The sequence below is a fragment of the Lemur catta genome, chromosome 8 (genome assembly GCF_020740605.2).
Source record: "Lemur catta isolate mLemCat1 chromosome 8, mLemCat1.pri, whole genome shotgun sequence".
Lineage (NCBI taxonomy): Eukaryota > Metazoa > Chordata > Mammalia > Primates > Lemuridae > Lemur > Lemur catta.
This window is the reverse complement of record NC_059135.1, coordinates 100,080,663-100,094,781: the sequence shown is the minus strand read 5'-3', so window position 1 is coordinate 100,094,781 and position 14,119 is coordinate 100,080,663. Positions and strand designations below refer to the sequence as shown.

The 14,119-nt window shown below is 44.7% G+C and overlaps 1 protein-coding gene across 4 annotated transcripts in view; it reads left to right on the top strand.

Annotated features, from left to right (window-relative positions):
* WDR33 (WD repeat domain 33) overlaps nucleotides 1-14,119 on the top strand; it is a 98,967-nt gene that overhangs the window by 80,840 nt on the left and 4,008 nt on the right. For 2 of the 4 annotated variants that reach the window (XM_045558844.1, XM_045558846.1), the window contains 7 exons: nucleotides 77-171; nucleotides 381-467; nucleotides 671-810; nucleotides 1,806-1,958; nucleotides 2,639-3,727; nucleotides 6,461-6,569; nucleotides 9,628-10,066. In XM_045558844.1, the coding sequence (XP_045414800.1) occupies nucleotides 77-171; nucleotides 381-467; nucleotides 671-810; nucleotides 1,806-1,958; nucleotides 2,639-3,727; nucleotides 6,461-6,569; nucleotides 9,628-10,066 (2,112 nt within the window). Of the gene's footprint in view, nucleotides 1-76; nucleotides 172-380; nucleotides 468-670; nucleotides 811-1,805; nucleotides 1,959-2,638; nucleotides 3,728-6,460; nucleotides 6,570-7,869; nucleotides 8,616-9,627; nucleotides 10,067-14,119 lie in introns of those variants that run through there. The other 2 variants (XM_045558848.1, XM_045558847.1) reach the window with 2 other exon arrangements.

The window sequence follows — 14,119 nt, the reverse complement described above, 5'->3', positions numbered from 1 at the left end:
GCTTAGTTCTAGTAAGTGCCAGTGCCTGGAAAAACACTGAAAGCTTGCTCTTCTACTCCTCTCATTACTTTGACAGCAAATTCTGGACTCGAAACCGACCAGGTGATAAAATGCGAGATCGATATAATCTAAACCTTTTACCTGGAATGTCTGAAGATGGAGTAGAATATGGTGAGACTCTTGTACATTTGTCCTTTGAGATCTGATATTCTGTTATAGAAGTGTTAGGTGTTGGGAAGATTATACAAAACTAATTTTTATCTTATAGTTTATTGATTTATAAATCACCAGTGATAGGATTCATTTTTATAAAGCATTAACTTTATTGGCCACTACTTTTATAAACTCTCCATTAACAATGGATGTGTTACTATTTATAGATGACCTTGAACCTAATAGCCTGGCGGTAATTCCAGGGATGGGAATACCCGAACAGCTAAAATTAGCTATGGAACAAGAGCAGATGGGTAAGAGAAGTTACAGATACATATTTTTCTAACATTTTTCTAGACATGTGTATTATTTTCCTGATAAGTTATATTGAAATGCTATAATGATTTATGTTCACAAATGTTGATAATAGTATCTAAAATCTTTTCTTCTAAAAATGTATTCATTGATCCAGTGGCCAATTTTTTTAATTTAAAAGGCAAACTACTTTTCTTTACAGGGAAAGATGAATCAAATGAAATTGAAATGACAATTCCAGGTTTAGATTGGGGAATGGAGGAGGTGATGCAAAAAGATCAGAAAAAAGTACCTCAGAAGAAAGTTCCTTATGCAAAACCTATTCCTGCGCAGTTCCAGCAGGTAGGTCACTAAAAGTGACTCCACCTCATTTAGGCACTTAGTGATCATGGCTGGGTAGTTCAATTGATGTTTCTCGTGGATTATCTTATCTTTTGAAAGTATTTCTGTACTATATACTCTTTTTTTGAGCATTCTTTACGTATTTTATACATTTTGAGATATAGTTTTCATCTACTGCCCTCAGTTATATTGAATTTGTCGTGAATCTTCTTTTATCTTCACCTACTTACTATGATCCAAGCTATCAGAGGAAGGAGAAGACACAGGCATGGAGCAGAGAGAGTGTGTTGACTCTCTTCTCCATTGTTTGTCTATCTTCTGCTTTACTCGTCCCTTCAATGCAAAGTGCATGTGCGCTTTTGGAGAGGCTGGCAAGTTTTGCATTCTTAATAACATGTGATACCTTTCAGCTTTTATCACCTTAGCAATTTGTAGCTATTAATTGTCTACTTAACTCCATTCCTGTGTCACTAAGAAGTAGTATTAGAAATAAATACAGTTCAATAGGTTGGATTGAGCAGATGACACTATAGAATGGTTATGTCATTCTGTCATTGTCATTTTTATCCTTAGGGTATATATATATATATATATATATATATATATTTTTTTTTTTTTTTTTTTTTTTTTCTTGAGACAGGGTCTCACTCTGTTGCCCAGGCTAGAGTGCCGTGGTGTCAGCCTAGCTCACAGCAACCTCAAACTCCTGGGCTCGAGCAATCCTCCTGCCTCAGCCTCCCGAGTAGCTGGGACTACAGGCATGTACCACCATGCCCGGCTAATTTTTTCCATATATATATATATGTTTTTAGCTGTCCGTATAATTTCTTTCTATTTTTAGTAGAGACGGAATCTCGCTCTTGCTCGGGCTGGTCCCGAACTCCTGAGCTCAAACAATCCGCCCGCCTCGGCCTCCTAGAGTGCTAGGATTATAGGCGTGAGCCACCGGGCCCGGCCTCCTTAGGGCGTATTTTAACATTCTCTTCTTTCCCTAGGCTTGGATGCAAAATAAAGTTCCAATTCCTGCTCCAAACGAGGTGCTCAATGACAGAAAAGAAGACATTAAATTGGAAGAGAAGAAAAAAACACAAGCAGAAATTGAGCAAGAAATGGCCACATTACAGTATACTAACCCACAACTTCTGGAGGTATATGAAGCTCTGTAGGGGGATTCAAGACGATCTGAGAAAGTAGTGATAACATTTTTATTGGTGTGCTCTTAAGGAAAAGGGAAGGGACTCAGATGAGGCTGACGGGCACCTCCATTCTTGTTGCTGTGTTAGGAGACTGGTTTCTAAAAGAGTCTTGTTTCTTTAGACTTTTAAAACCAGATCAGTGGAGCAGTGAGTACACCGAAGTTAAATATACATTCTTAATAGAAAAGGTAAAGCGAACATAATTTTAATTTGAATTCACCTATTTATCCACAGATAAAAGAATTTTTGTTTTTCTGTCAGTTCATAGAGCAGGTGGCTTGTTCTTATTTTTCTCACCTACAATAGCTACCAAGGATGACAAAATACTGGTAAATTGTAGGGCTTTCCCTGATCAAGATGGATATAAATATTCCTAACTGCTGTGTCCCAGCACCTAAAAAGAAACAGTCTAAAGGGAGTGTGGAGCTTCAGTGTCATGAAGCTGTGCGTGCTCACAGTGTTTGAGTGTTACATAGACTTGAATTACATGGGGACATTAAGAAATTGAGCAGTTTTTATGTTTATTTTGAGGCTCTCCTTAGCAGAATACATGACAGTAATATTGTCATCTTCAAGGGCTCTGGCTTATTTATTCAGCATGCTTTTTTCTTTCCTTCTTTCTTTACTTCCAGCAACTCAAAATTGAAAGACTTGCACAGAAACAGGCTGAGCAAATTCAGCCTCCTCCCTCATCTGGCACCCCTCTCCTTGGACCCCAGCCCTTTCCAGGACAAGGGCCAATGTCTCAGATTCCTCAAGGTTTTCAACAGCCCCATCCATCTCAACAGATGCCAATGAACATGGCTCAAATGGGGCCTCCAGGTCCACAGGGACAGTTTAGGCCTCCTGGACCCCAGGGACAAATGGGACCACAAGGTCCTCCACTGCATCAGGGAGGTGGGGGGCCACAAGGATTCATGGGACCACAAGGACCCCAGGGCCCACCCCAGGGGTTGCCGCGGCCTCAGGACATGCATGGGCCTCAAGGAATGCAGAGGCATCCTGGACCTCATGGGCCTTTGGGACCTCAAGGGCCACCTGGACCCCAGGGTAGTTCTGGTCCTCAAGGTCATATGGGTCCTCAGGGTCCACCTGGCCCACAGGGTCACATAGGCCCCCAAGGTCCACCTGGTCCCCAGGGTCACCTGGGCCCACAGGGGCCTCCTGGTACGCAAGGTATGCAGGGACCACCTGGTCCCAGAGGGATGCAAGGACCTCCTCATCCTCACGGGATACAAGGGGGGCCAGGGTCTCAAGGGATCCAAGGTCCTGTATCTCAGGGACCTCTGATGGGGTTGAATCCAAGAGGAATGCAGGGCCCTCCCGGCCCCCGAGAGAATCAGGGTCCTGCTCCCCAAGGGATGATGATGGGCCACCCACCTCAAGAGATGAGAGGACCTCACCCTCCAAGCGGACTACTAGGACACGGCCCTCAGGAAATGCGAGGTCCTCAGGAGATGCGGGGCATGCAGGGCCCCCCCCCTCAAGGATCAATGCTGGGCCCTCCCCAGGAATTGCGAGGGCCTCCAGGCTCGCAAGGTCAGCAGGGGCCGCCCCAGGGCTCTTTAGGACCTCCACCTCAGGGTGGCATGCAAGGGCCCCCTGGACCTCAGGGACAGCAGAACCCAGCAAGAGGGCCACATCCATCTCAAGGACCGATACCGTTCCAGCAGCAGAAAACACCTCTGCTAGGCGATGGACCCCGGGCCCCCTTCAACCAGGTATTATTTATTTCCAACTTGTAGGCATTAACACATTGGGAAAATACACTCTGAACTAAAGTGTTACTGCTAAAGACTGTGAAAAGCAGCCACAGTTGGGTGTTAATGTTTCTTGAGTAGTGATGGTGGTTTAAGATGCTAGCATTTGGGCTTGAAGAAGGAAATCACAGGGATTGTGAGTTAGGTTATACCCCTGTTAAGTAGATCTCAATATTGCTCTTTACTCTCCACCTTGGTTTTTTTTTTCAATAGAGGTTCTTCCAGAAGAGATCAAGTCTCAGTTGAATATAGTTGGTAATTTTCTCTGGGCTCCAAGAGAGCTGTGTCTCTGAGGAGAAGGCATGTTACATGGTGCATGACTCTGAGGCTGTCATGGCCCCTTTTCCAGGCCCTTTTCTTTGTAGCCTGCTATTCCATGGGCCTGCCAGCCAGCGAACCACCTCCAACTTGTCTGCTGGATATTAAAGATATTAATAATATGGGGTATTTAACTCATGGGTATACTATAGACCTGACTATTTTTATTTCAGTGAATGCTTTTAGAGATCTGTGATTCCAGAATTGAGCATTCTAAAATTCTGTTCAAATTATTTTCAGCTGACATATGAAAGTAATTACAGGATGGAGTATTTCTGTAGAAATTTCCTTGACCCTTTTTTGAGGACTCTGTTAGCTAAATTTTATTACTCATTCACGGAGCTTGTGCTAGAGAGATGGTGTGAGGAGAGTTCACATTACTTGGGGGTGAATTACAAAAAGACTGCACGAGCACAAATGGATGTAGCACTGTTTGGCTATGTGGTTTTATGTTTTTCTGAAATTCTTAGTCTGGAGGCATTATTTGGGTATGAACAACTGGATTTTGTCCCTGAAGTGAGTTGTGGACCAAAAGTGAATGTGTGAATTAACATGGGTCCCTGGGTTATCACTTGGGAGAGGGGATGCTACAGAGGCTGGGTGTAGAAAACACAGTCTATTTTTTTTTTTTTTTTACCAAACCGCACCAAGAATCTATAATGTAAAGATAACCATTTTGTTTATGGAACTAAAATAAGTAGCTAAATAAGTAAATTATGTGATATTCTTGGGTAGATCTTGCAGAACTTAAAAATGTCATAGCAATGAAGAATCTGATAGCATTTATTTCCAGATTTTTACTAGGCACTTTTCAGAATTTAGGATGAGTTGAATAAAATCTAGGATTGCCATCTTAAATTGCCCTGAATCTTGAAGTATTGTATATTTTATGAATTCATTATGCATTTGTTTGTGTGTGTGGTAGTGAATTAACAGTTTTCATTTTGAGAGGTAAAAAAATAATGAACGTTAGCTACCATCTTATAACTGAAATTATAAACATGTCAGATTCACAAGGACAAGCTTGAGTTTCTGAGACAATTCAATGAGAGTTTTTATTTTACCATGTAGTAAAAGATTTTAACATGAAAAACATGATGATTCTAAAATTTTAATTGACCTATGGAAATATTGGTAGAATGAATCTGAAGGTTTGATATTGTAGAGGGCATTTCAAATCTCAGCAGTTGCCTGATGAAGAATCTTTGCTTATATTTCTTATTATATGCTGAAATCTAACTTTCTTCACTTTGACCAGGCTAATTATTTAAACCAGTTGTTTTAGTTGGTTTAATTTAGTGGAACTGCTTTTAGGTATTGTAAGAGCTGTCCCGGGGTAAAAGGGACAGGACACAAAGCAGTATAGAAGTTACTGGCACTGGGTTAGTGGTGGCCATTTATACCTACTGGTCCATACTTCCTATCAAGGGTGTTCCTTTATGTGGCTGGTTTGTGATGTGAAATTTTCTGTTGATGTTTTTGGAATTGTGCTATTCTCATAGCAGGTCCAGTCACTAAACGTACTTTTTATATGAAGGAACGACTAGATATATAGTCATTTATTTACTTGTTTGCCAAGAGACCTGATCCAAGGTCACTGGACAGTGTGAAGCATCAGAATTTAGACATGGCTAGATAAAAATACAGAACTTTAGGACTAGGGACAAGCTGAGGTTGAGCTCTGGGGTCCCTAAGCAATGAGATTAAGAGGATCGGAGCAGCAGGTTTGTATCAGAGGGAAGCTGCAGGAACCTAGTGAGTGAATCCAGCGGATGGATGGGCTGACTTCCCTGGGCACCAGCAATAGGGTGCTTAGGAAAGGGGGCGCTAGAGAGCAGAGATAGGAGGGGTGTGAAAGGGAACCCGGTGTGAAGTTCTCACTCAGCAGGAGCCCTTTTCTCATCCTGCCTGCTCCCCCATTTTCAAGCCCAGCCCTAGGCTCAGAGAGAATTGCTTACTTTCTATTGCTGGCAGAGTTCACCTATCCTGGCAAACTCCAGGCCTTTACTTTTGCCAGAAGTTCCTCCTCTGTGCACAGTGGTGGTGTTGCTGTGTTAAGATTTCTGACTTTCCATTGATTTCCATTGTAATACAAAGTTCTTACTTTGCATTACAAGTAAAGATCTAGCTTGAAATAAAACCTGTCAGCAGGTTTAACATTACAAGTGCTTTTTTAAAATTAATAGTTAGTAAGAGAAGTATCTCCTTTCCCCTGATTTAAGGACAATTTTGTTCTACTATCGCTAGCTAAGTATTTACTGCTGGAGACTTTGGGACAACCCAGTATTTTTATCTTATCACATTATAATTCAATATTGCTATTCATGAAGCACAAGCCTGTGATTTCACACCACTGCTTTAAAAATATCTTTTCAGGAAGGACAGAGCACAGGCCCCCCGCCCCTGATACCAGGCCTAGGGCAACAGGGAGCACAAGGTCGCATCCCCCCTCTGAACCCTGGACAAGGACCTGGCCCCAACAAAGGTAAACATCTGCTCTGCTGAATAAGAGATTGTATTCTACCACCTTTGTGTACATTTTACATTAAGGAGTTTTGTTGGTAAGTAATTGATAGGATGGTCATTTGAACCTCTGGGCAAAATAAGGGCATAGTCATTTCAGGTAAGAGCTTTGCTTTTTGTTGTTTTTATAGATGAGTTTAGTTAGGCAACAATGCCAGCCAGAGGAAGTAAGCTCCCGGGGCTGGCAGTGAAGCCGCTGGCCAGGCCCTGGCAGTCCTGCCTGTGCCGCAGGCTGGCCGTGCCCATGAGCTGGCCATGCAGGTGGTTCCCGTGCTCATGGAATGTGAGTGCATGTTTTTATCATCCCAATGACTTGAATTGCTTCTGCTTAAATTTTTTGATAGTATTTTTATCAATACTCCCTTGTCCTCCCGAATTGTGTCATATGTTGAATTCTTTAACTGGTTACGTTGTTTTGCACTATTTGAAAAAAAGAAAGCAATGTACTGATGTGTGGTTCCTCAGGTTGTTGATATTATGAAAAACAAAGAGATAAGAATTGTTGGTGTTTAGATATGGGGCTATTTGGAAGTTAAGAGTGAATCCCGAGTTGAAGGAGAGCATGCAGGGTGCCGTGGGTCATGCTACCTCCTTAGGCTGATGGGTGGGGCTCAGCCCTCCACCTCCAGGTTGGAGCAGGAGCACAGTGGACAAGAGAGCTCTGTGGGAGTGTGGCTACAGGGCAGCGAGGAGAGGAGTGTTACATACAACTCACACTTTTGTGGGAAGGAGAAACCACAATTCAGATAATAAGGAGTACTGCAGAGATTGCCCTTCACAGAACTTCACTCTTTTAATTGGCTAAGCCCACAGCACTGTGTGTTCATGTTAGGATTCTCTCCCCCCGTTTTATCAGATTAAGGAAAGTTTTTGTCAGCATTTACAGCCCTAGAACTTTGGGAATTTAAAGCTCAGCCTTGAATTTATGTATGATATTAGTGGTAGGAAAGGGAGAGATAAAGGGATTAGGGAGTGTTTATTTCCTTCCAATTGTGTGGAAGTGGTAGCAGAGGGTATACAGAAGGGAGGGGACCCACAGGGAAATAGAGAAAGAAAGGCCTGAGAGAGCCAACCCTGACATTTGGGGACCCTAAGAAAGAGTCTTTTACCCCCAAGGTACCGCCATCAGCAAACTGAGAGCTGCCTCTCTCCCTCTCCCTGCCCTGTGTCTGTCTCCACCTCCTTCCCTCTCATCCTTGCTCTTCTCCTTTTCTCTTCACCCCCTCCCCTTCTCTCTCTTCCTCCTCTCTTTCTCCTCCCAGGGACCAAAGGGAGAAGGGAGAGCCGAGAAAGTGGCCCTGCCATCCCCTACTGGATTAACCACCACCGCCGCCCCATCACCGGTGGCCACATCCCTTCTAATTTGTAGTGGTGGGTTTCTTTTCTTGGAAGAGCAGGGTACTTTTAAACAGATAGAGGTAATGGGAGGATTAATGTTTATAGGTAAGTCCAAATGGAATGTGTTCAGCTTCCTCGGGTCAAAGATCTGCCATGTCTGAGATTACACTAAGTTCAAGCAACATCAAATCAGGGAAGAAGCCATTAGCAGCAGGAACTACTGAGAACTGAGTGAGTGAGGGAGCCTCTTTACCAGAAGGAGTGGAATTAGGGGCTTTGCAAACTGCCAGGACCAGGGGAGAGGACTGGTAGAGGGAGGGGGCAGAAAGGGACAGACAGCCAAGGAGGAGGGAGACTCCTTCTGGTGGTGCATTTGTATATTGAGACTTCCAAACTTTTTATACATGTTGAATGGTGAAGAGAAGTTGAAATGGCCAAGAGAAATGAACAAAAATGAATGGAGAGGGCTACTGGCAAGGGAAAATGGTGGCTGGCTGGGAATCAGGAGGGGATTCGTCTGCATTGCCAGGGAAAGGCAGTAAAAGGCAAGAGCTGGGCCAGTGGAGGAATTTCATTTTTAAAACTTGTTTTGTTTAAGAATTAAGAATGTGCCTTTCTTTGGCTGGGTGGGGTAGCTCAGGCCTGTAATCCTAGCACTCTGGGAGGCCGAGGTGGGAAAAGTGCTTGAGGCCAGGAGTTCGAGACCAGCCTGAGCAAGAGTGAGACCTCATCTGTACAAAAAATAAAAAAATAGCTGGGTGTAGGGGCATGTGCCTGTAGTCCCAGCTACTCGGGAGGCTGAGGCAGGAGGATTGCTTGAGCCCAGGAGTTTGAGGTTGCTATGAGCTATGATGACACCACTGTACTCTAGCCCAGGTGACAGAGTGAGACTCTGTCTTAAAAAAACAAAAACAAAAACAGAATGTCCCTTTGCTACCTACTTTTTTTTTAGACAGAGTCTCACTCTGTTGCCCAGGCTAGAGTACAGTGGTGTCATCATAGCTCACAGCAACCTCAAACATTTGGGCTCAAGCGATCCTCCTGCCTCAGCCTCCCGAGTAGCTAGGACTACAGGCATGCGCCACCATGCCTGGCTAATTTTTTCTATATATATTTTTAGCTGTCCATATAATTTCTTTCTATTTTTAGTAGAGACGGGGTCTCGCTCTTGCTCAGGCTGGTCTCGAACTCCTGAGCTCAAACAATCCGCCTGCCTCGGCCTCCCAGAGTGCTAGGATTACAAGCATGAGCCACCTTGCCCGGCCCATTTTCTTTCTTGTGTCCTTCTTGGGGATAGAGCAGGTGGCCCTAACGAAATCACTGAAAGAAGTAGGGCCGGGAAGGGAAGCTCATTCTTATTATGCTCAGGAAGCACTCGTGTTTTCTAGAATATACATAATAGGAAGTGGACAGACATTGCTGATCTCACTGAGATCAGTAACTTCCTCTAGGGCACGTTACTTTAAATAACGAGCAGTGAAGTTGATGTCTGCCCCCCAAAGCCCATGTTCTTTTCATTATATGATGCCTCAGGGACATCTGTCTCCTAAGTATGCTGAGAACCCAGGAGGGAAGACACTCTAAATAAACGAATGCATCTGAAACCAGCGGATGCTGCAGGTCAGACCTGTATTGGCAGGTTTCCTGGAAGACGTGGTAAAAGTCAGCTTTGTTTCCTTTAGGTGACTCCCGCGGCCCTCCAAACCATCACATGGGCCCGATGTCAGAGAGGCGGCATGAGCAGAGCGGCGGCCCTGAGCATGGGCCTGAGAGGGGGCCTTTCCGGGGTGGCCAGGACTGCAGGGGTCCCCCTGATAGGCGTGGCCCTCACCCTGACTTCCCTGATGACTTCAGCAGACCAGACGACTTCCACCCTGACAAGCGCTTTGGCCACCGGTTACGTGAATTTGAGGGGCGAGGAGGACCTTTACCACAAGAGGAGAAGTGGAGGCGAGGGGGCCCCGGGCCTCCGTTTCCTCCCGACCACAGGGAATTCAGCGAGGGGGATGGCCGGGGTGCAGCCCGAGGCCCTCCGGGGGCGTGGGAAGGCCGGAGACCCGGAGACGAACGGTTCCCCCGGGATCCTGAGGACCCACGTTTTCGAGGGCGCAGAGAAGAAAGGTGGGACAGATACTTTGGGGGTCCGTTCCATCTTCCCTGGAGCTTTTAATCTGTTCTCTCAACAAAGGTCTCTGACCTCGTTTACTCGGGGGGAGAGAGTGCTGCATCGATGGCTCGCCCTACATTCTGTAGATTGCGCATTTAGATTTTAAAAAAGAAGTTATGCTTTGTAACCTTTATGTGGGTCTTTAAAAAATCTTTACAGTTTAGAAGTCTTTGTTTATTTTCTGGTCCTTTTACAGAGATGGGGCATCAGTATACTATGAGATTAGAACTGATTAGAATGATGAAATGTGAGACAGATACCTAGATTGGAAATAAAGGGATTGTGACATAGATGCAGTTTTTGTGTAATTGCCTATAGATCATAATAAGTCAAACCAAACTGAAAAATAATCTTCTCGTTACACTTATATCAGGCTTGAACTTTCAGCCTGCTTGAGGCATAAAAGGAATAGAATAAATGTGGAGGAAAAAAAACGATTTAGTAAAATCTTAAATGAGACTGAAAATATTATCAATGATGGTGATAATTGAATATTAACTCTGTGCCAAATATTGTTACCTCATTTAATTTTAGGAATTTATTTTAATTTAGGAAATTATTACCTCTTTAAGAAATTTTGCTTAAGGGATATTTTAATTTAAGGAATTTTATTTAAGGAATTTGTGAGAAAGATGCAACTGCCACCTCCCCATCTTACAGATGAGGGACCAGACCGAGAATCAGAGTGGCTTCTGGGCTCTGAGGCCCACAAGTGGTCAGCGTCAGAGCTGGGCTCCCCGCCCTTGCTGTTCAGCACCCCTGCGGGTACCGCAGCCGCTGACCGCCCCCCGGCCATCCCTCTGTGTCTTTCCCTTTCATTTCTCACACTGTGGGCAGCAGGTGCCTGAGTTAGGGTTGGCCATCCCTACCCTCAGGGGTGGTGAGAAAAGCCTGGCCCATGGCAGTCCAGGAAGGGTGACATAGCAGGGGCCATAGGGAGCTGCTGTTAGTTTTCGAAAAAGATTTAAGGACTCCCAGTGTTTCTAACAGCCTCTCTTAGTGATATCCAAGCATTCTCATTGAAGTGGCTTTTTATGCCTTACAGAAGCCTGGCATCAGCATAACTTTCATTGATTTCTTGAATCTCTGCATCTTATACAACATTTTACATTTTACTCTGTCTCGATTTGTGTTGTGTTTCATCTGTCAGTGACAGACCCATAGCCTCAGCTCATTTGCAGTCACAGCTTTGCTGTTCCGCAGACGTGCCGTACACACTCCTGTGCCCGGGACTTGGTGCTCACTCTGCCTCTGCCAGAACCCACGCCCACATTGTGGGGAGAGGCGGTCTTTATTGCCTGTAGCTCCTGTAAGCGTGTCACCTTTCCGAGGACAGGGGATTGGTTTGTTCACCACTGTATATGCCCTCAGGACCCAGAGCAGCAGCGGCAGCACACTGCAGGCACTCAGTGACTGTGGGTTGAATTAATGAGTCTGTTCAGTGGGGAGATGTGTTTGAGAGGGGCCAGTCCAGTAGCAGGAGTCTTAGCTCAGGCTACCATAACAGCATACCACAGACTGGGTGGCTTAAAACAACAGGAATTTATTTTCTCACAGTTCTGGAGGCTGGAAGTCCTAGATCAGGTGCAGCAGGGTCAGTTTCTGGTGAGGACTGTCTTCCCAGCTTGCATATAACTACCTTCTCACTGTGTCCTCACATGGGCGGGAGCACAAGCTCTCTCTGGTGTCTGTTTTTATAGGGACCCTAATTCCACCATCAGGCTTTACCCTCATGACTTCATCCAACCCTACGCTCCTCCCAAAGGTCCCATCTCCTAGGACCTAGTACCATCACACTGGGGTTTAGGGCTTCAGCATAAGAATGTAGTCTGTAACAGGAGGTGTTTGCTAATTAGTGCAGATTGGAGTCTCTCTATCCGTTTGTAACTAAGGCAGTTGTGTAGTAGATGCCTGCGCAAAAGAAGAGTCCTGCTGTGTTTCAGGGGAACAGTGCTCCCGGCTGAGCCTCTTCCTGGCTCCCCATCTCCATCTCCTCGTGGCCAGTTCCACCCTTCCATAGCTTGTTATTTCAGCCAGTGTCCTGGGCACACCGTCTTTGCTTGCAGGAAGCATGATTTGGTCAAGTTACCTCAGGACCAAGAAGGATGTTAAAAAGATAGCTGGAGTGGTGGAGTGGCAAAGAGAAAACTATTTTTTTACAGCAGAACGCCATGTTATCCCTGTAGGAAGAGTGATATAATTAGGAAACCACCTCTTTTATGAGCAATCAGTATAGTGGCTGATGCAGGCAGGGATCATCTGTGGGTGCTAAAACCACCGGGCAAAAGGATGTTCTCACAGTGCCACAGAATCACCCCACAGATTGCTTGTTAATTGCAGAGGGGAAAGTGTGCCTTTGCAGCAGCAGACTCTGGGTGGCACACCACCCTGACACCATCGGCAGTGAGACATGCCCACGTCGTGAGGAAGTCTGAGCAGTTCTTGCCAAAAATGTCAAGGTTATAAAGACAAAAATACAGGAGGGGACTATTCTAGATTAAAGGAGACCAAAGAGACATGACCATGAGTAACAACATATAATCATGATTGAATTTTATATTTAAAAACAATCAACTGTAAAGGACGTTTTAGGGACAATTTGGGAAATTTGAATTGGGCAATCTGTTAATATCACATATTACTGAGAGTGGTGATGACATTGTGGTTATTTAGGAGAAAGTCCTTGTTCTTAGAAGAAACATACTGAAATATTTCAGGGTGAAGCATCATATTGTCAGCAGCTGATTTTCAAATGGTTTAGAAAATGTGTTTGTAAATAAACAGAAGATAAAGCACAAGTGGCAATAACGTTAAGAACTGATTAATCTAGGTGAAGGATCTGTGGGTATTCATTATACTATTTCAACTTTACTCTGAGTTTGAAAATCTTCACAGTAGAAGATTGGACTGGAAGATAACTAAAGGGAAATGTCCTGGGAGGAGGCTGCAGGCGGGCTGACCCGTTCAGACTGGCCTGGCTGCCCCTGGCTCACCCTCCCTCTTGTGTCGTGGCCTCTCTTGGCATGCTTTTGCACCTTTTTCTGTTTGCAGGCCACTGTCTCTTCTTCCCTGCAGGCTTCCTCGTAACCTCTCTGCTTCAGCAAGACTCCCAGCCAACTTAGTTTCCCAGTTCCAAAATTCCTGAAAGAGAAGGGAAGTTGTGTGCCAGTCTGCTGGGGAGCTCCGTCAGCTCTTGGCCACTTAAGCATGTCCCTGAGTGGGGGCTGTGGGCCGGGGCAAATGGCAGAGCAGATACCCCCCCTGACAAGTCTAGTATAATTGGAAGGCATGATCTATACCCCCAATTTTCTGATTATATATGTAATAAGTGTTCATCATAAAAATGTAGATGATGGCAAGTATTTGAGAGGCAATGATACAGAGGCTGGGCTGAGTTCAAATCACAACTGGCACTTACTGTGTGTCCTTAAATACATGACACCAGCAATCTTGGCCTCAGTGTACTCACTGATAGAGTTAATAATAGTACCAGCTTCATATGGGGGTTGGGAGAATGAAATGAAATGAAATAGTACATATATAGCACTTGTTATGATTTAGCAGTTAAAAAATGTTCACCACTATTATTATTCCTAAAAGCCTTAAAGAAACTTAAAGTAACCTGACATTCTAGTATATTTCCTTCCTGTCTGCTTTTGCCTCTAATACTAGGATTGTACAATGTATACTTTAAAAAATAGGCCGGGCGCAATGGCTCACGCCTGTAATCCTAGCACTCTGGGAGGCCGAGGCGGGTGGATTGTTTGAGCTCAGGAGTTCGAGACCAGCCTGAGCAAGAGCGAGACCCCTTCTCTACTAAAAATAGAAAGAAATTATTTGACCAACTAAAATATATATATAGAAAAAATTAGCCAGGCATGGTGGCGCATGCCTGTAGTCCCAGCTACTTGGGAGGCTGAGGCAGTAGGATCATTTAAGCCCAGGAGTTTGAGGTTGCTGTGAGCTAGGCTGACGCCACGGCACTCACTCTAGCCCAGGCAACAGAG